Source organism: Aulonocara sp. 'chitande type north' Nkhata Bay, linkage group LG2 (genome assembly GCF_057382095.1).
Source record: "Aulonocara sp. 'chitande type north' Nkhata Bay isolate Kocher_YH1m ecotype deep benthic linkage group LG2, A_spYH_male_GT1.1, whole genome shotgun sequence".
NCBI lineage: Eukaryota > Metazoa > Chordata > Actinopteri > Cichliformes > Cichlidae > Aulonocara > Aulonocara sp. 'chitande type north' Nkhata Bay.
The window spans coordinates 6,554,314-6,580,003 of record NC_141345.1 but is presented as its reverse complement, the minus strand read 5'-3'; the positions used below and the strand labels follow the sequence as shown (position 1 = coordinate 6,580,003).

Sequence of the window (25,690 nt, the reverse complement as noted above, 5' to 3'; positions counted from 1 at the left end):
TAATAACAATGTGATTGCAGCTTTGCACTAAAATGTCCCTCATTTAGCATGCAGTGTGTATTTATTATTTATTCCTCTGTTTATTTGTTTGTTTAACAGGATCACGATGGATAGTTCTGGGTGGATTAGAAATGATTCATTTTGCAGTCCAGGAGTTTTTGGGAGGATTCTTTACCTTTGACGTTTGGTATCAAGAAAAATTAGCAGACATGAATGTGTCTCTGTATTATTTGTAGGTAAAACTGATCCAGTTCACACTCAATAAACCTATAAATGGCCATTATGTGTAACTCTTAATTGGTTAATTGGCGGTTAGCTGGATTTTCTGTGGGTTTGGATTTGAGTGCACTGGTTTTTACATAGAGTCCTTTTACATGGATTCACCCAATCAATCACACATTCATGCAGCTCTTTATTCTGCACTGTGTATCTAACACACCCTCACAGGTATGCAACAGGAGCGATTTGTGGTTCACCGTCTTTCCCAGAAATCAGAGGATGGAACCGCTGAGCTTCTCCTGCTTCCTGAGACACAGAGGCCCCGGATGAAGGATGGAAGAGGTGAGAAGTAACAGGAACATCCGCAGCTTTCTGTCAAATAAGGTAACACACTCACTAGCTTCGGTGTAGGCTGACGGATTGTGCTGACATGCGTAGTCCTGCTGGAAAACCCTACAAACCCTGCTCCTAAAATAATCAGGATGCAGGAGTTTAGGGGGGGAAAGTGGATATTTGGTGTGATATCCTCACAAAAACATCAAACTGGAATAAGAAAAACTGGGAGTGAACGTTATGATGTTCCCAAGGAAGTATTCTCTTTCTGGATCCAGGTTCTCGGTCCATGCACGACGTGGAGGGAGGCATGCGGTCTCAGGCTGCTCATGTTTACCTCGTTTATTCGAGCCTCAGAATTCAGTAAGCTGCAGACAAACTTTGCAGGAAATCTCAAATCTGCTGCTGATTTTCCAGCTGAAGTCTACGAGATGAGGAAGTATAAAGTATCGCTGCAACAATCAGAGGTGGAAAAATGCACTTTAGATTACTGATACAGTGAGTTTTACAGTTCATGCACAGTTCTCAAGTGCATCGGTTTTCTTTCATGTTATTGTTGCCGTGGTCACACTCTTGGATCAAAAATACAATCAAAGGAATAAATGATAAGCTGCTGGCAGATATAATTACAGGTCTGCCTTTGAGTTTTGGTTGAGGTTAGCAGGAACTATTAAAGCCACGGAGAGGCTGCTGTCAGCTCAGTCTGCACAAACCAGCCAAACACTGCGACTCTGAGGAGGCCTGTGATTGGCCAGAGAGCCTATGGACTGAGCCCAGACCAGGTGCTGCAGTAAAGTCACCTTTCAGACCAATTAAATGAAGGCATTGTGAACAGCTGTGATGTCAAACTTCACGAAACTAAGTGACTATTTCATGTCTCTGTTTGAGTTTCTTTTTCTCTGAAAGACATGATAGTGTTCTGTAGGGATTCGTTTTGTTTTTCAATAATTTTTATGTAAAACTGAGCAAAAAAATATCAATTATATGCAAATCCTCATCTGTTGCGTTCTCACAAACTCGTTACACTGCTACAACATTACAGTGACGTCATCATAGTCGGGATGTTTTTTCATCTTTTTTTATTTCCATGCTTCTGTTTCAGCCTAAGTCTGAAAAAACAAACAAACACGAAACCCCCAAAACATCTGGATTGCAGACCTGGAATAATTTAACTATTTTGTTCAGAAACACTCAAAATATTTACATTATTGAAATCTTTGAAAATGATTCAATAACATTCAGTAATGTTAAAAAGCACACAGCTTTCCATTCCTCACACTCCCCTTTGACAAATTCCCATTTTTAGGATTAAAAACATCACAGCACAGTATGCAGTGAGGATTATAAATGACGCCACTCAGACATTTGAAATATAATTTGAAAATATCAAATAAACGTGCAGAGAAAGTGCACTTTTCTTTTTGCAGTGTGGGGAAGTTCTCGTGTAAAGTGGATCAAACACTCTCTGAGGTGAAATCCTGAAGTTTGCCGTGAGCGTACCGAGTTCTGGTTTCAGCAGCAGGCGGCGGGTTAGCACCGAGTGTGTTGCAGGATATTTAGGAGGGTTTGGGGGCACCTCTGAGGTTAAATGCCCCTCAGATGGTTGAAGTGGTGTCATGACCCCTCCCAGCAGGAGGTCTGCAGGCTCCAGGATCCTCTGATCCACCGAGCCTCGATCCCACTTCAGAGGATGAAAAGAAGGATTTGTTTGGATTTTCCCATTCAGAGTGTGCATGTGTGTGTCCATGCGTGTGTGTGTGTGCGCTCTTGGATGATGCCACTCCTTCCAGCCCTCCTTGCGTCTTTATTTAAACATGAACAGAAGGAATCCCTCAGTGCTGGTTTACAGTCAGATTAAACAGACGTGTTTTAACCCAGTCTTGGTTTTAAGTTTTTGAATTAAACTAGTTGTTTTCTGTGACAGTCTCTTTCTCTTTTCAAGCTTTTGCTTTGTTCAAATTCGACACATTTACCTTATTAAAGAAATAATTTTACACCTCTGGAAAATCAGAACTCCATGAGAGCTGTTTCTGTATGGCGGCTGACAAAGACATTAACGCCGTCCGATTCTTTGGAACCACCGCAGTCGTGTGTTTGAAGGAGAGTTCTTTTGGTTTTCTTTACTTCCTGGTTCTTATATCCTGTTCCGGTGGTGCATGCTGATATTAACCATGAATAAATAACAACGTCAGTGAACATACAGTAAACCCTGTGAGCTAAAAACTCAGACTGCCAATCATAAAGACAAAATCTTTTTTTTTTTTGTTGCCATTTTTGGATCTGCATGATGTCATGAGGAGGACGGGCACCTCAGGCACAGTAACCATATTGATCATCTATTTGCAAAGCATGCCCAATCAGAAGAACGTTTACCTTTAAAAGGGGGAGGGGCTAAGACAGCTTGTTTCAGACAGATGATGAGCTGAGGGACCCAGGATAAGATAAAGAAAGATTAGCTTGAACGGAGAATCATGCAAAGCTCTCCTGGTGGAGTTAAAGCGGAAAATTATGGAGATGGAAATGATCCAATGGGTCTTTAATGTAAATCCACCTTAATGTGTAACACTGGTTGGCTTATTTACCCACTCAACATGATTGTGAATGTTTGAACCCTGAATTTCACGCACACACTGACTGTGGGTCAGTTTTTAACTTGGTCAGAGAGAAAATGAATGAATAATCAGAAGTTTGAGAAAAGTAAGTGCTGCAGTAACGAAAGCTCAGCGGCTCACTCAGACTAACCAGTCAAACTTACTGTAACATCCTGATGTTAAACATCAGCAGGCAGACAGCGAGTTTGGATAAAAGTCCTCAGTGTGTGTCATGTTTTCAACATTAAAGTCTGATTTATTTTATTCTGTCCAAAGACACACGCAGCAGTTTATTCTGATGCACTCACAGCCGAAACGTCACCACAGCACCAAACAGTGAGCTGAAATGATGAAGCTGAAGTGGATTTAAGGTGGAAAGTTGTATAGAAACATTCTCTTGTAATGAGAGAACTTAGTAAACACTTCTTCCTGGGTTCGGTCCCCTTCAGGGATCACCATCTCCTCCTATCCCAGCCTCCTCTGCGGTCACACCAACCCTCTGCACGTCCTCCTTCACTACATCCATGAACCTCCTCTGTGCTCTTCCTTTCTTCCTCCTGCTCGCTCCATCGTCATCATTCTTTCCTATCGGCTTTCCCTTTGCCAGCCATAGTTCCTACATTTAGAGTCCCTGCTCTCACCTCCACGCTCCAGCCTTTCCTTCTCTCTCTCTGCCTCCTCCTTCTCCTCCTCTTCTGTCTTCCGCCGGTGCCCTGCTGGTCAGCAGCACCAGTGGCGGCCGTTGTTAACTCATGCCCCGACTGATCCGGTACGGAAATTTCATTCATTCTACCTAATTTGCCCGGGGTGGGCACCGGCACTGTGGGGGCAGAGCTGTGAAAGAATTTAAACATAAATTTTCTGTGGCTGAGAGAATGAAATCAAATCAGCAGAGAAAAAAAATGAAACAATTGGATATAAATAAATGTGATAATCGCATTTTTTTAGGATGTTTGAGCCTTTTTTAACATTTTAAACTGAACATTTATGATTTGATATCTGTTAAACAGGAGAACAGAACAACGCAGTGACCTACTAACATGTGCTTTGACTCATCATGACTAAAAGAAGGACAATGTTGTGTTTTATGCCAAATTTCTCCAGTTCCAGGATTTCCCCAAATATGTTTCAGGGGCCTAAAAGAGTCAGGGAAACGGGGCCTGAGTCAGGATTTACGCTCATGTTGTTATTCTGTTTTCAGTCCGGTCAGAGAGAAGATCTCTGCAATCAGTGGGTGACTAAACGTGCCGTTCATATCAAAGACTTGTAATTCTAAATGTCTGTTTCTTTCACTCTGGTAGATAAAGTACACTCAGGTTACGGTGGCTTCAGTTTCAAACTTTAATCTCACTGCTCGGAATAGTTTGATTTTTCCTCACGGCTGGACACATCACTGATACCGACGATTATTTCTGATGAGCCGCAGCGTGCTGATCAGGCTCGCAGTACTGGTCTTTGCCCACTGTGTGGCGCCCTGTGTCTGTAGACTGAGCCCTCCTGACTGCAGCTGCTGCTTGAAGTCACTTGTGAATTTATGTTTTTAGCAGCAGTGTTACAGAACAAAGCAACATCTGTGTTTCATGCACGACAGATTATCCTGTTTATTATGAAGAATTAATAAAGTCATTAAAGTGAAAAAATAAAACGCAGGTAAAGGTGTGTTTATCTTTGAATGTTGGAGATCCGTCTTAAAGGTTAAAAGGAGATTTAAATGCGCATGTGTCTGTGCAGCGTATGTCTAAATGTGCGTTTAGTGCTCGTGTGGTCGCATCCCGCTCGTCCAATCATTGTTCTCGTAGGTCTGCCTCGGAGAACAGGCCTGGCAGCGGCTCTTAAGCCAGTTCCAGGATGGTTTGAAGACAGATGAAGGGTACTCGATGAGGGACTCTGGAGTTCCACGGTTACTTGGAAGCAGTTCCAGGGGGTCCATGGTGGAGGCCTCGGGTGTTTTTAAGTGAGTGCCAGGGCATTTGGAGAAGTTCCTGGGAGGGTGTGGGAATAAGCAAGGTGCATCTAAAGGGAGGTTCAATGAGCTGCCTGACGTGCAGGCTGGATTCCAGAGCCGTCATGTTTTTCTAATGAAGATTGTTATAATTAAAGTTCAGGTCATTTTCAAAGGTTCCAGCAAACAGTCCTGCTTCTGAGAAGACACCAATGGAAGGAGGTAATGACCTCCTTCCATTGGTGCTCTTGGAGTTGTTAGATGAAGTTGGAAGAAATTCTACCACGTGCGTTTTCCAGGATGTTTTCTTGAAGATGTTCTGAAATTCCAGGCAGGTCCAGGTTCACGTGAAGCAGTTTATTGGAGTGTTTTGACAATTGTGATGGTTTGAGGATGTTTGGGTGGTTATTAAAGTTTCTCAGGTGGTGTAGATGACAGTTTATCAGATGTGAGGGCTTTGAACAGTTTTCATTGTGTTTAAAAAAATAATTATAGAAGATATTGAGAAATTTTGTTTTCATATTCCAGGATATGCTGGAATTCAGGGTCAGCTCACTGGATTTTTTTCAGGCAGTTCTACGAGGGACATTTAGGTGATTTTTAAAGATTTGGGGATTTCTGTGTGGGAGAGAGGAGTTTAACTACAGGAGTATTTAAGGGAGGTCCTTGTCGTCTGGTGCTTTTTCTTAGAGGCTGGCGGTTCTTGATCTGTAGTTAATCGGCCTTTATGAGTCCCTGGAATGTTTCAGGTTTTCCAGGAAGGTTTCTTTAGCATATGCTGCAACTACAGGTGGGCGAGGTGCACCTGAAGCAGCTCCTGGTGCAGTTTTAGATCCTTGTTTGGATTTTAAGGGATGTCAGTTGACTTTTAAAGGTTTCCTAAGGGTCGTGGGGGTTTCAGCATCATATTTAAGGATTTCAAGGATTCCTTGAAAAGACTTCAGATTTGAGGGGCTGTTTTATTTGGCAGCAGGCTTCATTACCTTCAAGTAATATTAAAGAATCAAAAGCACCATCAAAATAAAACAAATTTACATTAAATGAAATTAATACTGAAAATTAAAAAACAGCTTTCATCCCCCACAACCTGTAAAAATGATTCTCAGGGTGGAAAAAAATAAATTACATTTATTATAGCGCCAATTTCATTAATAAACCTGAAATTTTATTTAACATAAGGTCACCACGTAAGGCACATAATTACAGGCTACATATTAAAGCTGTAAAATAATTTTTATAATGAATATTTTCGCGAGTCTGTTGCCGTCTGGTTTCTAATCCGGCCCGTCTTCATCACCCTCCTCTTCATCGCCAACATGTTTGCAGCGTCTCATTGACTTTTTCTCTCCCTACACAGAAGTATTTTTCCAGGCTTTCCAGACGTTTCTGTTTCCCTGGAGGGAGGCAGCGGGCTAAAGGAGGATAAATATTTAATCAGCGCTGCTCTGGAGTTTTTGCTTAATTAGAGGAATTCTGCTCCTGCCACGAAAACCAACAGAGATGACTGCTGCAGACGTCAGATCAGGCAAAACAGCGAGAGACGAGCTGAAAACGGTTATTACGGTACCGTTATCATTATTATCACTGTTATTATTATCACTATTATTATCACTGTCGCCGGAGGAGGCGTGACAGGTCTTGGAGGTGCTTCTCGCTTTGACTTTGAAATCAAACACACATTTTAAAGCGGTGTGAAATAAAACAGCTTATTAGCGGTTTCCCTCCGGGTGTGTGTGTATGTGTGTGTGAGAGAGAAAGAGAAAGAGAGAGAAAGAGTGTGTATGTGTGTGTGTGAGAGATAGAAAGAAAGAGAGAGAGAGAAAGAGAGAAAGAGTGCGTGTGTGTTTTTGAGCGCCATATGTCCGTGCGTAAAAAGCGCACTCTGTTGTGGTATTTGCGTGCCGCCGTGTCGGTGAGGCTGCACGCGGGATGACAGAGGAGATTACTCCGCGTGGGGCCCGTTAATCCCGCGGGTTGGCGGCTTGTTATCAGGTTCGGGGTGAAACGCGGAGCGCGCGCGGGCCCGGAAGGTTCGGATGAAGCGAGGGTGCGAGGGCCGGAAGTGACGGCAGCAAGTGTGAGACGAGTGTCAGGTACCGGTGTACCTGCGTGGCCCGCTCTGGTCTCGCGCTGGTGTTGCTTTGATTCTTTTACTTCTTCAAACTTCATTTTTCACAGCGCGCGCGGCCCAACACGCGGAAACCCTTATTTGGCGCGCGGTTTGCAAAACAATGACGCAACGCGAGCTTTCAGCCAATGAGCAGCCAGAGGCGCGACCAGTATTCAAACGAGCGGCCCATATTTGGTGTCTGCCCCGCCCCCCCAGCTTCGCGTCGGTCCCCCGGGAGCTCCGGAGCCCCGGACCCCGGGAGAAGGAGCTCTCCGCCGGGACGGAGGAGCCATAAAGAGCCGGGGAGGGAGGGGATGAGATTCCTCGCTGCCCAATCCCCCTGCTCCCCCGGGAGCAGCAGCCTTCCTCGGCCCGGCCCTCCCTCTTGTTTGCTAATCATTTCATTTTACTCCTTTTTGAAGCGCTCGCCTGTTTTTTTATCCCACTTTTCATTTTTCCACAATCCGCGGCTGCTCGCCTCCCTCTGATCCCGGCTCTGCCGCTCCGTTCTCGCGGCGTCAGGCTGATTCTCCGCCGCCTCCTCTGAGATGCTCTCCCCGCTCTCCGCTCCTCTCTCCGACCGCCTTTAACTTCACACGGGCGCAGCTTTAAAGCCCGGACTGCTGCGAGCCGGGGCTGGGATCTAAAACAACCCCGGAGACACCCACAGGGATCCGGGGCTCTTCTCTGGATCAGGACCCGGTACTTTGGGGAAGCTCGCTCGCTCGTGTGCCCCCCCACCCCACCCCTCCTCCTCCCCTCCTTCCTCCTCTTTTCTCCACCTTAATCCAGGTGGTCCTTTGGCTTTTTGAGTGGCTGGTACAGGGAGGATTATTCTTCTTCTTCTTCTTTCGTGTTTCTGGTGAAGACAAAGCTCCCAGAAGGACACTTTGATGTTCTCCATCCAGGACAGCCTCCCCCGGGGGGCCCTAACCATGAAGGAGGAGCCGCTCCCCACCGGCATGACCCCGGTCCGCTCGTGGATGCAGGGCGCGGGGATTTTGGACGCCAACACAGCGGCACAGAGGTAAAAATCCCACAAAAGCACGCGGGCGACTTTTCGTGAGTGTGCCAGTGAGTGAGTGAGCGTGACAGTCCAGGTGAAGGTGGCAGTTTGCATCTTGCAGGATCTGAAAAGTGTCGCGCGCGGGGGGCAAAAAGAAAAAGGCAAAGTTAAACCAGCGCGAGGACGATTCCCACGCGCTCCGCTCCTCTAAAACTTCAGAACGATAAAAATCCGGTTTGTAAAGTTTGACTTTGAGGTTCAGTGTGAGGTTCAGAGTGAGTCCGAGAGGCTCGGAGAATAAAAATGATCAAAGGCGGAAGCCTCCAAAATAATCAAACCTGTGGGAGCGCGAGGCGCTAAGCGCCTGGGCGCAGCTCCTCTCTGCCGGGGTCGGCTCCAGCGGCTGCCCGCCGACTGCGCTCCACAAACCTCAGCGTGAAATACCGTCCACGGCTCCCACCCCGCGGACCAGAAGACACGGTGCGCACACAGAGCGCGAGGAGGCTCGAAGCCGCTGCCCTGAGAACAGCTCAGAGAATAATTCTCACGATCACAGCAAACCATTAAAACCCAGAATTAATTTATTAATAATCCCGAATTACAGAAAGTTAACCCCGCGTGAAGGAAAATAACCCCGCGTGAAAGTGGGTCACAGGTTAAAGGAAGCCGAAAGCAGAAAGTCTTCATTTAAAATCACTTTGAAACGATTTTTGTGTTTTTACTATTTTTTATTTTCAGGTTAAATTAATTTCAAACTGCAGCTTTAATTTAACAACAAAAACACTCATTCAGCTTTTAATTAAAATCTCGCTCTTACATTTTTTATACTGACAGTTTTTACATTTAGGTTTTTTCACTAGAAACTCCACATTTTTATTTTTTTTCTACTGATTAAAACGCGACGCAGAATCTGAGAGTTTAAACTGCTTAAAGCATCTCCGGCTGAAATCTGACCGCCTCACTCAGATAAATCAATGCGCGCTTTTCTGCTTCAGGTTTAAATCACCTGAACACGAAGAGAGGAAAAAAATCCATCAGCAGTCTGAAGAAGCTCCACAGAAACCGCATCCGTCCACGGCGTGGGATGGCCTCTGACTCCCTGTAAACTTTAAAACATCTCCTCCTGAATTTGTTCTGTGGTTTAAATCCGTCCGAGCTCCTCACCTGCACACATAATCACTAACATTATTTTCTCAGCTCATCAAAACGCGTCAGTAAAAACATAAACACATGGGCTGAAGCATATTTGTAGTTTATAAATCCAAAATCTTCAGTTTAATTTTAGATTTATTAATAAAATACCAATTTTAGCTTTAAAATAAGGAAGAATGAGATCTGAAGACTAAAGTGTGTGAAACCTGCACAATAAATACATTTTGCATACCTAATTTTGCACAAAGTGAAGAGCTAAGCAGATATTTATGACAGATTTTTTTCAGACCAAAATACAGATTAAAAAATATGTATAAAATAAAATAATTTGCCCTAAGCTGCAGAGGAGGGAGATCTCTGCACTTAATGCATCCAGAGACATCAGATAAAAAAAAGAAGTATTGCTGCACACAAAACTCCAAACTGCAGATTTTTAAAATAAAATCAATATTGCTGGAGAAAAGCTGAATTTTATTCCTGTTTCTGGCTGAATTTAAACAAAGAGCAACTCTTTGTGTTTTGAATTTTACACTCTGAGGACTTTGAGGCAAACGCTCCTCACGGATACTTAAACTCTCCTGCACATTAACGCTGATCCCGAGCGTCCGTCCTTCATCCGCACGTTGCTTTAATAACTGGATTCAGTGTTTTTGTAGCCTCGCCGTTTCCCGAGCAGGTGGATCTGAGCTCATTACACCGAGTTGCTTCTCTCTGCTCACGTCCTTTAACTTTCTAAACATCCCGCCAGCTGATCAGTTTAAGCTTTTACTGCCATTGTCTCGGCTTTAAATGTAGAAACTCTCAATCACACAGAGGAGAGGTCGCAGACTGTTTCTGCTGCTTTAAAGAAAATCTGGAATGACTGAAGCTGCACATTTGTAATCTTAAAGCAGCATTTAGAAGTGGAAGCAAATGGACTCAGATGTGTACAGCGTGGGAAAGTTCCCACACTTATTGTGCACACGTTAATCACTGCTTTCTTTTTGTGGATAATATTTAAACGTCATTCAGCAAAAGCTTGAAAGTGACAAAAGCCGGAACGATGAGGAGGAAAGAAAAGAGGGAGAAACCTCAGAGGGATCCTCTTCCAGGACGGACAGATGTGCAGGAGATGCTGTGTGTGCAGCGCAGACAGATGGACAAAGAGTCGAGTTTCAGAAAGAAGAGGCAGAGCGGAATAAAGCACGTCACACCTGAGATGATTCAGATAATCTAACATGAACGAGGGTTTGTTTAATTCTGATGAGGGAGGTTAAATTCACTGCAGTTTGAGGGATTTTTAAATGTCAGGAACAGGACGAGTGATGGCAGGCACTCCAGCTCCTTCAGCCTCTCACAGTGGAAAGCAGTCAGCAATAAAACAATAAAAAATGATGATCTGAGGGTAATTTTCCCCAATAAAAACCTCACTAATTGTCCATCACCCGTGCAAGCGTAGCTAAAGCTGCACGTGCTCAAAGGACACGGGAAAGAAATGTGGCTGAGCTTAGCGGGTCTGAGATGTTTTCTAACGTGACAGGAAACAGCGCCGCTGAAGCTCAGAGACACACGACCACACCAAGACTTAAACACGAGGAGCCAGTCAAAGCTCAAACAGCTGCATCTTTACTCCCGACAGAAATCAGCTTTAGACGCTTGACGGGAGGATTTTTATCCACACGTGATAATCTGATCACATCGAGAGAGGTTTCTGTATAAGACATGGATAAAAAAACACAAACGCAGACGAGCTAAACTGCACGTCTGCGTTAAACTCATTAAAACAGTCCAAACCTGACTGTAAATGTCAAACACAGTCCTCTCAGCATCGTCTAACCCTCAACGACGAATATTCTCCTGAGCAAACATTTTATGCATTTAGATTTAGACCTTTATCGTAACGATTACATCTATAAAATCTGATTCTTTATTTGATCATCGCGTATCAGATGTCAAACCTGAAGAAACAAACAGCAGGTTTGGGGTGTAAATACGTCAAAAACACTCGTCCGTCTCAAAGCCCTCAGATTTCTGTGAAATCTCACACGGAGTTTGTTAAATTTTGGGTCAGAAATTGTTTTCTGAGCGTTCCTAGGGAAACTTCCAACGCCGATAAAAAGCTTTAAATTATATTTAGACATTTATGATAATCATAAATCACTGAAAGGAGGGTTATCAGACAAAAAAAAGAAAAAACACAGATCACGAAGAAATGTCAGAAGGACGATGAGTGTTGGTGAAATAATAATGCGCAGCAGATGAAGTTCTAATGTGAAGAAAAACATGAAAACACACCAGTGAAGGTTTCACCTGCACGGCCTCCAGGCTCGTTATCAGAGCCACAGTGGCTGCACGTGAACTTTCATTTGAGGCAAAAGGAGACGTGTGTGATCCCAGCAGTAACAGCAGAGTGATGCAGTGCGAGTTCAGCTGAAAACAAATTTTACGCTCGCGTTTCAACGGTTTCTCGGCACATTTATATTTTTGTGTATTCAAAAAGAGAGAGCAGAAAGCGCTTCGGGTCGACTTGTGTTTTCATGTGTGTTGTTTTAATAAAAGCAAAGTTGCTCGATGGCGCTGCAGACGTTGGGTTTTTTTATTAGTGCAAAGACGTGCAGATGTGAGGGGGCTGAAGCCTTTTTTCTGCTTTTACATTAGGAAACTAAATCATCAGCACAGGTTCAAAGCTGATCTCCGTTAAGTACAAACCTCAAGGGGACAAATAAGTACCTCGTGTTAAGGTTCAACAGCAGCACCTCAGAGGGAACGAACCCGGCGAGGAGCCGTTTAACGTGATTATTTGTAAAGTAAATCAAAGACGACTCGCTGCATTTAAATGTGAGTGTATCTGGAGCTGGTTTAAAGTTAAAAACTGGACTTAAATAGACTGCTGGACGTCAAGTTTACATCAGTTTCACTCTGTGGACTCTCAGTAACTCGTGTTTATGTTGTATTTATGTTGATGTGAACGTTATTCATAAAGGTCAAATAGAAAACAAGCAGCTTACGTTCGACTGGAAGAAAGAACGTCGTCTTTACTGGATAGAAAAGAGAAGTGGTTCAGCTTAGCTGTATATCTCAGACCGAGTCTATTTATTTATTTCTTTAACTCCTCGTTTCCTCTGCTGTGCATCCACACACGCTGAAATCTCACTGAGGTTTCTGTGGGTTTAAACCTCCTGTGGAAAAAGTGTGACACGCAGAAATGAGCTGCTCGACTCACGAATGAGATGTTTTAATTTTCCCAGACTGAAACCTGGACACGTGTGCATTAAACAGACATGTTTTCATCCATAAGGACAAGACGGTGTTATTATATGTAAAGCAGTTAACCCTTTACACAGCAGCCAGTCGTTTATGTAATGATGAGAGTTACAATGTGGTTTCTTTGTGAGGCATTTATCAAACTACTGTTCTAATCTCACCTTTGTTCAAGCAGATAAAAATATTCAAAGTTCTGCAGAAATAAAATAAAAAGTCAGGTTTAAAGACAGAAGAAAAAAATGCAGGCATGAAAATAAGCTTGTGTGTAGAAGGCGGGGTGAAAAATCTGCAAAGGAGGTGATTAAATACACAACAAAACCTTGCAGTCCCACCGCCTCACAATGCAAACTTACAAACAGCACGATAAACTCATGTTTGGAGCTTTCTCTGAAATATTCAGCTGAAGTGATGCAGCTTAGCTGGAAGTGATCTGAGAGGGGTCAGAGGTCAGCTGGAAGTTTACCCAGCATCGTTTTGTAGATAAAAATACACCAGCGCTGTTTCCCAAAAACCCAAGAATGCAGTGAGTTAGAGGCGCATGTCATCATGGCGGCAGCACCGACGAGACAAAGAGAATAAACTTTGTTTCACACAAGAAAACACAAAAACTTTATCGATGAGCTGTTCCATTAGAAGTTCAGTGAACACCGTTTTAGTTTAAATTCACTGAAAGCAAAGCACGAAAAACACAAAGTGTATGGATCGCATGCAGTGAGGGTTACAAACAGTGTAATTAGATTACATTTGCTTTCATTAGTTCTTTAAAATGAGGCAACTTTAACGCTGTAAACTCATAAAAAGTGTTTTTTCTATCACAAACGCACAAGTGTGACCAGCGAGCATCCGCGTTCCTCTGGTTTGATTTTTAAAAAACTGAAACGCGGCAGACAGATTTTATTTTCTCGCTACTGAACGTCCAAAATGTTTGGAGATTTTTAACGATGGAAAATAATATAATAAGAATAATATCAACCATCATGCCAGAGCTTCAGAATAAAGCTCCGAATTCATGTTTTATTTTGAAGCCAGCCCAAAGTTTTCTTTATGTGAGGATGCGTCCTGTGAGCTGATGTGGTCAGGCTTATCGTGCAGGGATGTGATTGGACGCGTGAAGCACAGACACATGATGTCACTGCGTCCACATGCAGTCCTGTTATTGATCGCTTATTGGGACCTGATCGGGCTGAAATCAGGTCTTTCTCTGATTCAACAGCTGATCTCTAACTTTTCAAACGTCCTGCTTACCGGGCTGATTGATTTAACCTTTCAGTGACACGATCTCAACTTCAGTTTGAAAGGTTTAGGGGATGCGTTCTGATGTTTAATCTTTTTCTTCTTTTGCTTTCAGCATAAATCCTAAAATGTTATTGTTCTCAGATCAGTGAGAGAAACTTTCACATGACTGGAAACTAAAAAAGCTCTTCGTTCGAGGTAGTCTGCAGTGTTTTGTTGTTGTCTGTAGTAAACCTCCCACAGACTGAACCCCGTGTTGTTTCACCGAGTGTTTCAGTCTTATTCCGTCTGCGTCTGATGCAGGATCACCGTCACAGTTCAACACATCTGAGCTTTAAACTTTAAGTCTTGGAGGAAAACCATTTTTTAAGGAGGTTTCCATCAAGGGCGACTCATCAGTTTAGGTTTGAGCGTACCTGACAATAAATAACAAGGAAGAATGTGCAAAAAAATCATCGTTATGCTACGATGATTTTTTTTTAATGTTATGATTTCACAGTGTGGTGGGACGGTTATCACAGGAAAGACTGAAAAACTCGACCCAGGTCTTTGAGTCTCGTCCAAACCTTAACCTCAGTTATTTGTCAGATCCGCTGTTTCTTAAACAAACTTTGGGAAGTTTCTAATGAGCGACGACTTTTAAACGGTCATTTCTAGAAACTCTGTAGAAGCTGTAACGATGAGGGGGAGATTTTTCTCACGCTGTTGGCAGGTGTGTGTTTATAATGTGTGTGTGTTGGAGCTTCAGGTGAACAGATTTCCCTCGACCCTCCCTGAGAGGAGGAAACGGGAAGAAAAAGGAGCGAGCAGAGTGAGCGATCCGGTCCTCCACGCCCCGTCTTCGTCCTCTGGGGTGATCAGGGCGAGTGGAGGGGGGTGGCGGGTGAATAAACGTCGACATGGGGATTTCCCTCTTTGGCGTCATCCGTCATCAGTTCAATCATGGAGCGTTTGGCGTTCTGCTCGGCGGTCCCCCGTGGTGGGCGGATTGGTACTCGGAGACGGGCTGTGGCGTCTGGCAGTGATGGATTCTCGCGCTGAGAGACTCTTTTATCAGAGTCGTAACTCTCAGCGGCGGCCGCAGATGATGAAGAGGTCAGCCGAGGCCTGCGCCCGCACACCTTTTTCTCTGTAAGGCTTTACTCTCTGAGTCTGGCGAGGAAAAATGCATTTCCTCCTCCTTCTCCTCACTTAAGTTAAACTCTGAACACCTTAAAAAACAGCCGCCGCTGTCTGTAAATCCTGCCCAGCACACCGTCCTCCTGGAAGTGCAGTGGTAGAAACAAACGCCGACACTCTGCTGAATGTCAGCCGCCACGGGCAGCTCGGCTAATCACGGGAGGCGAGAAAGACAGGGAAAAAAGCTGCAAACAATTAACCCGAGAGGAGCAGGTGACCACGCTAATGGGCTCGGCCTGTGTGTGTGTGTGACAGGGTAAAGGATGTGTTTGGGAGGAAACAGCTGACTTCAGGAAACGTGCAGCTGTGTTAGCTCAGCTCTCATCCATCCTCAGCAGGGGAGGTAAAATATTAAAGCATCACAAGAAGACGTCTCTCTTCATAAACCCAAAGCCAAACTGAACTCTTGGAAGCGGCTTCTTGACCACAAAAGCTCAGATTTACAGAGCCCCGAAGGCACCGCGCAGACCAGAGTCGATGAATAAATGAACCGTTTCTTTCCCCCAGAGGAACTGGAGGAATGCACCTGAACGCAGCACGCATGACGTGGTCCAGAGAGCAGTTAAATCTACATGTGGACCTAAAAGTTCTGATTTTCAGACCAAAGAACCTGAAATGATGAAATATCTGCACATCTCATACTTCACTGTATTTGGAGCCGAGCGGGTCTCGTAACCCGACTGGTGCTCGGCTTTGTACGAACCCGCGCACTTCCAGGTTATAAAATTAAGTTTTACTCTCTGAAAGATCCAAACGGCCAACATGTAAATTGTCTGATAACTCGGAAATCAACAGTTTTGCATTTTTCTTATTTAAAAACTGGAACCCTGAACGCACCAGTGAGGACAAACATGAAAAGTTTTGTTTAAATCGATTACTTTCGGGGTTCAAAATTTCAAGTTTATCTGTTTTTTCTTTCTGTTAGTTTTCCATACATACGTGAATTAAACTGGAATAATTACACCAAAGTTCAGACAAAGTTTTTAAGCAGTTTGTTTAACAAATCTCTTCTAAAAGAACCTGTTTCATACTGTATGCACACAAATATGCTTTTGTTGTCATTTGTGAATTGCCTTAAAATGATAAACAGAGGAGCTCCTGGTAATCAGATTACCTTGGTCAACCAGGAATACTTAGAAATTCTTAACCTTGAATGCGCAGCACCAACTGGATTAACAGATGATGCTTTTATCCACCAAACTCCATTTAAAAAAAGAGCTGTTTAACTTTTCGTGTAACACTCTCAGTGCGTGTGTGTGTGTTGGTTTGACGTTGGAAGGTAAATGTTAATGATTTGGTTGTCGACCGGTTGGTGATTTTAATCCTGTTTGTGTTTTTTCTTTTTATTCGTGCTAATCGAAGGTGAAACTGCAGAACAAACAGCTGCAGGTCGGATTTTGACGTCCGTGAAATCTCGTCTGCTTTTACACTTAGATGCATTTTCACACATTGAACACCTCACAGAATGCACTAATTAGCACGCGTACTCCTCTCACACACACACACACTTGGTCAGAAGTGTGTGTGCAGAAGCCCCTCAGCTTAAAGACTAATTTGTTGGTAATTGCAGCATGACAGGAGCAGCCATTCCAGCATCGAGCCACCGTTTCCCCGAGCCAGTCGCCCTAATTAGGAATGACACACACTATTAAAGTGCATAAATGGAAATCAGTCAGCGGGCGTTTCCTCCCTGATGGCGCCCGCCACCGCCGTTGAACCCACAGCAGACCGTCGCTCCACCAGAAACCACCCACAGTGCATTTCTCACGGCGTCATCATTCTTAAACTGAGAGGAAGAGTAGGTGGAGTTCCTCCAGGAATACAGCATAGAGCACACGTTCATGTAATCTGATTACTTTTAAATTATCATTACTCTGTGCAAAGTATAAAAAAACAAGTTGCACAATTGATGTAAAATAGGTGGTTTTTACCATGGAGTTTGGTGGTGGAGCTGAGATCGATGACAAAGCTGGACAGATATTCAAAGTTACACAAACTCACAGAGTTGCACGGGTGGCTCAACTCACAGTGATTTATTTTAGTGTGTTGTTAAATTCTCGCTCTTTGCTCTACCCTCATCGTACGCTCCACAGCGACGCTCCACAGCGAGGACAGCAGCTCATTGACTCCGTGTGCTCCTTCAGAGCTTTGCTCCAGCAGATGGGCTGAAACTGTATTTAGCGTGTGCAGACTGCATTTTATAGACAGTCTAACAACTTAGGTAACATTAGAGCAACACAAAACTTGCACATGCATGTATTCCAATTATTCAGTCGTGCAGATTATGGGAATTTTCTGGGATAAACGGCAAAACAGGAGGCGGCCCGGAGATGTTTTTAAAATACAGGAGAAACACAGGAAGTATGGGAGTGCTGGCAGGTCTGCAGATTTCTGTTTTATGAATCGCAGCTTCAGATGTGTGAAACGATGAATTTCCTCTTGGTGCTGAGACGTAACATAGCTGCTCCGATAAACGAGAAATGTAAACTTAGTTATAAAATCTAAAGTTAAAATATTTAATATCTACATGCACGGGACTGTGTGGTCACTGTACGTCCACAATATATCATTTGAAGTGTCGTACTGATCTGAGTGTTTTGACACTGTTTGCTTTCCATACATACCTGTGTTTACTCAGAATAATTAAACCTGAGGATCGGGAGGGGAGGCGGCGTTTGAAGATATGCTCTCAGCGCAGAGCTCGCTTTGCTCTGATGCTTTCAAACGGAATTTTTGTCCACACGAAGACGGACACGTGCGATTGCGCTCGGACGACCTGCTGGCCATCTCCTCGCCGCTTTTCAGCCTCGACTCATTAGTTCATATTACACGGCTAATAAGAGCTAACCGAACAGGTGTGTGTGTCTGCGTGTGTGTGAGAGAAACAAAACACACACGTCTGATTGGGTAAATGTATTCATGGGTAATTGTGCAACCTGCATAAATCAGCACACACACACACGCGCACACACACAGAGTAGTGCACAGGAACAATATGTGCATATTTTAACAAGCCGAACTCAATATCCACAGCAATTAGAGAGGAGCTGCTGCGTGTGTGTGTGTGTGTGTGTGTGTGTGTGTGTTTCTGCTAATTACATTCATTCTGGGCGGCTGCACAGGATGAGATTTCTGTATGTTCAACAGTAATGTGCTGAAAGAAGAAGGTAACCAAACAATCTGTTTTCTGACCTCACACCTCTGAAGATGCACCTCACCTGCCCGTTTGAGGAGGCCGACGCCGCGTCGTTGTTAAAACTTCACGTGCGCGTGTGGGGGTGTGTGTTTGCGTCCCTGCCTGCTGTTTGACAGCAGACCGTGCTCCTGGTGAAAGCAGAACCCTTGAATTGAAAACGAGCTCATCAGGATAAAATGATGTGTCTGTGATAAGTGTAGATTTGTGTAGTGAGATTACCTGAATGATGATTCAGCTAGCTGCTGTCGATGCTACCTGTAACAGCTCCCCTCTACATGTTACTGATGAGCGCGTCCTCGGGTTCCCATCAGCCTCGGCTGCTCTGCGTTTTTACCTGTGATCAGCTAATGTGCTAAACAGGAAGTAGGAGCCGGGTCGCAGTTTGGATTCAGAGCTGACAGAAGTTACTGCTACTCCTGCTGTGATGAGATTACCGTTCAGTGTGTGTGTGTGTGTCCTGTCAGGGTGTGTTTGCTGTGAGTTTGTTTCCAACTGAATCAGATTTAAACATCCACCGTTTATTTGATTAACATGCTGGCAGCCAGACAGACTGTGTGCATGTGTGCGTGCGCGCTGTACGGCTCATTAGGCCTGTGTGATGTGTGTGTGTGTATTTATATGTAAGTGTGTGAGGCAGCAGGCCACACTGGTTAAAGACTCAAACAGCGGTCACACTCCATCTCCTGTTTGATTAATGTCATGGTGTGTGTGTGTGTGTGTGTGTGTGTGTGTGTGTGTGTGTGTGTGTGTGTGTGTGTGTGTGTGTGAGATTTATTTTCCAGCTTGTGGAGGATTCGCAGTACCCGGTCTGATCATGAAAGCGTGGCTCTGAGGGGCCCGGTGGTCCTGCATCCAGAGCTATGTTTAAACAAATACACAAAACACCCATGAAGACAAAACAAACAGAAGGACACAAATTGTGTGTAAAGAGAAAGAAAACCTGTACAAAATGTGCAAAATAAAAAGAAGCAGATATAAAATTACTGAAGGACACACACACCTACAGCCAGGGTGTGTGTGATGGCTGCATGTCAGGTGTAAATGTGCCTCATGGTGGCAGCACAGTTTGTGTCTCCTGCTCACTTTAAGGTTGATTTATTCTGCTTTTCCTTCTTTACATATATGTCGTAATCTCCAGTTCCAGGGTGGATGTTCAGATTACATGGTGACAGATTCAGAAGTCATAGAGCGGTCAGACTAAACACCCCATCTCTAATATGGTCATCTCAGGCACAGATGCCCTGCCTACCTGATCTTCAAATCTTGTGTTTATGAGGAGCTAAAAAAATGATCAATGGCACAAGTGCCAAAACCTGCAGTTCCTCTAACATCCACCAGAGGCTCCAGCAGTGAGTCAGTCCCCACAGACTCCCATGTTAAAGTTTTACAGCGGAGATAAACATGTTTACAGCCTGATACACAAACTGTCTGGTCTCTACAGTGAGAATTTAAACTCACCTGTTTAAATGGTATGATGGCTTAAAATGTGCGTTATTAAGAGCATGGCCTCTTTGACTGACAGGTGGATAGTGACACAGGTAGCTGTAGCTGCTAGCTGTCTGCTAGCTTCACCTGAACTGGACCGGGCTCTTACTGCATCTGACCAATACTATGGCTGCTGTAAGGCTACTGTACTAAAAGGGCGATTAGCAGGTATCTGAGTCTGTGAATCTCCCATATCATCTGTGGAAAAGTTATAACTTCATGGTGGCAGCTCAAACTTTAGCTCTGTGGCTTTAAAATGAAACTAGTCAGTTGGGTCACAGGTCGAGCTTTTATATAAATTCTGCATTAGAGTCAAATATAAGATTAATAAGGACAGTTCGGTATTTAACATAATTACCTGTAAATGAAAGGAGGTGACTGAATTTGAAAGGAAGTTGCGCAGATTTGCAGAAGTTTGGATGAGAGGCGAGTTTCGGCGGTGCTTGAATCCCAGAGAAGGAAAGACGGAGGTTTAACTCAGCCACCGTGAGCGTGGATATGAACTGACTGCTCCCTGCACCGGCTGTCTTGCTCAGTAATTGTTTGCACAGCGCTCAACACGACTCCTGCTGACCTTTAATTTCAGACTTTGCAGTGGAAACGTGCAGATCGGCGGCCCTCATTTGCCTCGTCGTGTTTGTTCTCTGTGTCTGTGTGTGTGTGTTTATTTATTTATTTTTCTCCTCTCTGCCTGTTGGCGTGTGATTTACACTCCGGGCATGTTCGAGCGAGCCGTGTGCCATCGATACTGTTTTTATTACACCTTGTGCCAAGTGCTAACAGCCGGATACGGGCGGCGCTGACGAGTGGATGCAGCCGCAATTAGCATAATTGAAATAATAATGCTAACGAGCCTTCTGAGTGGAGGCAGAGCAGAGAGGAGAGGGTGGCGATCGGCTGCGTGGACGGGCCGCTGCAGATCATTGTGTGTAATTGGGATAATGGGCTGGTTTAGTGGGGGAAACGATGCTTTTGATGGCGTTCGGGATGAAACAGGTGCCAAATTCACCGAGCCGCTTGTCTCGGTGTTTGTTTGCTTTAAAATCCACATTTATGTCAGCTTCACAGCGATATTAAACACCAGCAGGTCTGCAGGCTTTGGGTTTTATGACTCCAAAAATGTGCTTTTATTTAAGTTATATCTGAGAAAAGTGTGCAAACGCCCCAACGACTGAAGTGTGACAGGGATTCAGACATCCCAAACCGATGCCCTCCTGCTCTGCAGTGTCTTTGCACACTTTGAAAATCAGATTAGACTCAGCGTGGCTGATTCAGGCCTCATCTTGGTGCGTGATCGCACAGGACGCCTGTGTTCAGAAACGGACTCGATACCAGGCTCCGTTTTAATGTTGTGGCTCATCAGTGTATGTTTAATTTACCCTGTCATTTGAAGTCAGAGGTAACCTGTCCGTAGACCATCACTTTCCATCACTGATGAACTTCTGGAGTTCATCCAGGTCCAGATCAAGGAACGTGTTGCTGTGAGAGGGGCAAACGTTTCAGATGTAACTCCATAAAATATCACAAACTGATCCAGATCCAAGAGTGGAGGAACTCTCTACCCTTATTCTATCAGGTTTTCAGAGATCACAGCAACCAGGAGACAGAAAAATGAACTATTGACATTAAACACATTAACACCAAAGGCTTCAAAGGTGCTTTTACTGAGAGTTTAACAAACCTTTGAATTCGGCCCTTTGCCTTGTTGGCTGCTGGCCTGTTGGAGACTCTGTCCCTCAGTGATTGTTGCAGTTTGAGTGTTTGTGAGCACGATTACTCTAAAAGCTTTGGACAGGTTTGCATGGGAATGACTTTGAAAGGAATAACTTTGAGCTGATCTGGATTTATCTCCAGGAATTTTTCGAAGGGTCGGAGTTGGATTTTGACAGTCGCCTTTTGTCATCCATGCTATTCGTAACGTCTACGGACAGAATCTCTAGGCGTAGAAAAAGTGGATGGTCACCGGTCGAATGGTGTTTTTGCTGATGATATGAAGGATTTTTAGCTTCCTAAAAATGAGCTTCCTCTGAAATGGTGCCGGGCACCACCTTAGAGGACAAGGTGAGGAGCTGAGCCGAGCTGCTTCTCCATGCTGAAAGGAGATAGCGGAAGTAGTTAGGGAAGGAGGCCCTGGGACAGACCCAAGACTCGCTGGAGAGATCATTTCATTTCCCCCTCATCCCCATCCGGTACCAACAGATCGCTGCCCCTCCTGTGCCTGGTTTTGTTAGAGTTTTCTTCCTGTTAATAGGAAGTTTTTACTTCCCACTGTCGCCAAGTGCTACTCAAAGTGGGTCGTTTGATATTTGGGGTCTTTACCTTATAATACAAAGCGCTTTGAGGTGACTGTTATGGTGATTCGGTGCCTTATAAATAAAATTGAAGTGGATTTAATTTATTCTCTCCTGGCTGGGAAAGCCTGCTGGGGAAAGAGGGTTTGGGTATTTGTGCTTTGGCTTCTGCCTCCATGACCTGGAGACCAGACTTCACAAGTGAATGTCCACTGAAATACAAGCAATTGGTACTATTATCAGGAACTTGGGGTCCAGGAAAGTAAATCAGACTCAGTTTTCTCCATCTTCATGTGAAAACTGACAGATAATCGGTTTTGTTTACTGACTCGTATCAAACACGGAGCCTGTTTGTGGGCTTTCGATGCTGTTTTATTGTTGAAGGATTTATTTTTTCGCTGTGTTTCCAGCGTAGCTCCTGTCAGGTGTATGAAAATAGAAACATGGATAAAAACAGATGCTTGTGGAGTTTTTTCCTTCTCTCGGGATCTCATTGAAAATATCTGTCGGTGAACGTGTTGAAGACTTGCTCGCTGTGATTCCTCTCGGTGTTATTTTTACTTTAACACTGTTGTGTTTTCTGACACTCAGCTGCTCTTATTCCCACCGAGCCCCCCTTAAAACCTGACCGACACACACCTGAGCTGCTCCTCCTCCTCCTGGAGTTTCTCTGCAGACTCTTCACTCGGCCAAACGCTGCGAGTTGGAGGAATTAGCTTTCAACAAACTGGCCTACAAATGAGGCATTAAGCATTGGTAATGGGGGTGCAGAAAGGTCACGGCTGTATTAATCTGCCGTCTGGGGAATACACCCGTGAGCCGGGAAGCTCGGAGACCGAGAGAGAGCACGGGCGAGCTTCCAAAAACAAACCCTGAGCATGAATAAATATTTATCTGTGCCCCGGCGATCATATTGATCATAAAGCGTTTTAGGAAACAAAACGAGCAGGAAAATGAGATTGATGTAAAAATATTCAGCTGCTGTTTGGAGCGTCTCCCCCTCGGACACATCGCGCTTCTGTGGGCTGAGAGCAGAGGTCTGTTCCTGCTGGAGCATTGATTTTATTTCAGGATCAACAAGGATTTTTTTTCCATACCAAAATAAAATCAGCCGCTGACACTGTTGATGTTTTTGCAGCTTTCACACTCAGTTAAAGGCTTCCTCAGATTCTGGAGGTTGGAAATCAAAAGCAGGGTGACCTCTGACCCCCAGCCGGTGGTTGTTTACATTATGATAATCAGCATTAGAAGCAATACTCTCGGTAATGATTTCATTTCTGCCTCCCTTTTTATTGAAATGTAACAAAAAAATAATTTAACATAAAAATTTGTTTGTTCTTTTGTTCTTTAGAGTTTAATTTGCTGCCTTTAAACTCATTTATTTAACCTCTTCCTGCAGCAACAGTTTATCATGTGACTTTGCATCTCTTTATTTAATGTTAATGAAAGCAGAGGAGACGCCACATCCCAATATCTGTAAAAGCAAAGATTAATTATAACCTTGTGAAGGCCAGAAAACTCACATCACCCTATTTTTTATTTATTTATGTGTCCGGGTTTATTTGTAAAACCTTCTAAATCTAAATAATAAAATGGCAACGCATACCACAGCGTCTGTGATTGGTCCGCTTTGTGGTAACGTTGCGTGTATGACACTGTGTGATGATCAGCACAAAGACATGGTCGCTGATGTCGTATCAGGCGTGTCGTTCCCAGTCAAAGCGTCTCCTGCGTTGGATTAATGTTTTTTGTTTTCCCCCAAAAACTCCTGAGTGATCGTTCTCGCTGTCTTTCACAGCGACTAATCTAAACCACGCAGCAGCACATTAATGACTAACCTCACGCTGATCATGTCTCGTGTTTTCTTGGCTTTAGTTTGATCCATTTTTGGCATCTTCTTCCTGTCATATGATGGCGTTTGTCCCTGACCAATAGTTTAACCGTCATCCTCCGTCTTCACTGTGCTAATGTGTTCATATTACACTAACTATAGCTCTGTAGCTAGCCACCATGTTTCTCACCATTAACCATCACTGCTGTACATTTTAGTTCTTTAGAAATACTTTGGACAGATTACGGTATATCGTCATACATGGAAGCTAGCTAGCTAACTGCTTACTAACCTCCAACTGCTAAGTTGACATATAGGACATGGTAGTAAACACATGAAACCGGTTACCTTGACATCCGGATCTTGGATTGTCCACTAGTGACAAACCGCCACCTTCAAAGGGAAGCACCTTAGTCATTCTGATTACAGAAGAAAGAACCAGTTGTAAACCATTAATGTTGTTTTCAGTAACTGAAGCCACTTGCCCAATGTTCACACATGATTATGTCCACTCTGAAGATTTGGAATTCATTTCATTTAATTCTTCTGTTGTTGAGCTTTTATTAACTCCAAGTCGAAAATGATCATCCCACTTTTAAGGTGCCCACCACAGCAACACGGGCCTATAAATCAATATGAATCAATTCACTGTGCTGTCCAGATTAGTGTGTGTGATCCTGTTGAGTTGGAAGGTAACGTTTTCTTTCTCTGTTTCAGTGGGGTTGGTTTAGCCCGAGCTCACTTTGAGAAACAGCCTCCATCCAACTTGAGGAAGTCCAACTTCTTCCACTTCGTGCTGGCGCTGTACGACCGTCAGGGTCAGCCGGTGGAGATCGAGAGGACTTCCTACGTGGACTTTGTGGAGAAAGACAAGGTGAAAAGATTTTTTATTTCTTCAAGAATCTTCTTCAGATTTTAGGTGTTTTTTTTTTTTTTAATTTACATCTTTGACAGGAAAAGAAGAGGTCAGGTTTTTAGGCTTAAAATTCTAAAATACCAGGAAAAGATCTAATTTGTAGTAAATGTTCCTACCTTTCATACATCAGAGGCCCATGTCAGGTAATGTCCCCTTAATTCTTAATCTTAAGCAAAGCTCTTATGGAGAAAAAACGAAGGAAGAGAACAAAGGATGAAAAGAAATCTAACAGGACTACAAAATAAAGCAGGAAACATGTTAATGATTAACAGTAAATAACAAGAGCCCAGTGCATGTGGTCAGAGCAAGACTTACAGGGAACGATTTTAAAGTAACACAGAAAGCGGTCCAGAGGTTTTTTGAATTTTGAATCGGGTATTGTTTTATGTTTTATTTTGAAGGTTTAACTCTGAAAACTGCCATGGTACTTTTTTGTAGTCAGAAGTGACCATGTTTGGACGAGAGGGTAGAGCTAAGTTAGCAGCTAAGGCTAGCTAGCTTAGTTAGCAAGCTTCATTCATAGCTTCACACTCAGAAACAGATACCTGCTAATCAGTATCATCCAGATAAAATCTTACAATTTCTCTAAAACTGGAACTCAGACTTCTTGGACAGTCTGTTAGTACAATTAAACGCACAGCATCATTTAAAGTTCGACATTTTAACATGCGAGTCCGTGGAGACTGGCCTTCTGCGGAAGCCTCTAGAGGACACTAGGGGAACTGCATCTTTTGACATTTTCATTAGTTTTATTTTTTGATTTTTAACATTTAAATTACACCCATTGAGCTGGTGATCCAAATCTGTGATGTCTGTGTTTTCTGATCTCATGCTGCCCTGTCAGCTGGATACAGAAAACCTCAGTTTTAATGTGACTGTTGGGTTTAATGAGCCCCAGTAACAACAATGAAATCCTGGTTATGTGGAACTTCATCTGTAAGACGGGTCCCATGTTGAAAGAGA

The 25,690-nt window shown here is 43.8% G+C and overlaps 1 protein-coding gene and 1 long non-coding RNA gene across 5 annotated transcripts in view; one reads left to right on the top strand and one right to left on the bottom strand.

Moving 5' to 3' along the window:
* Nucleotides 1-7,513: 7,513 nt before the first annotated feature.
* LOC147337366 (transcription factor COE3) overlaps nt 7,514-25,690 on the top strand; it is a 141,587-nt gene continuing 123,410 nt past the window's right edge. For 2 of the 4 annotated variants that reach the window (XM_086304319.1, XM_086304310.1), the window contains exons 1-2: nt 7,514-8,222; nt 24,529-24,685. In XM_086304319.1, coding sequence (XP_086160445.1) covers nt 8,089-8,222; nt 24,529-24,685 — 291 coding nt within the window. In that variant the 5' untranslated portion in view covers nt 7,514-8,088. Of the gene's footprint in view, nt 8,223-24,391; nt 24,686-25,690 lie in introns of those variants that run through there. The other 2 variants (XM_086304328.1, XM_086304303.1) reach the window with 2 other exon arrangements.
* On the bottom strand, nt 24,403-25,241 carry LOC147337367 (uncharacterized). The gene is made up of 3 exons (XR_015130786.1): nt 25,043-25,241; nt 24,844-24,906; nt 24,403-24,666 (listed from the first exon to the last, which is right to left on the bottom strand). It is a non-coding gene; the product is annotated as an uncharacterized LOC147337367 (long non-coding RNA).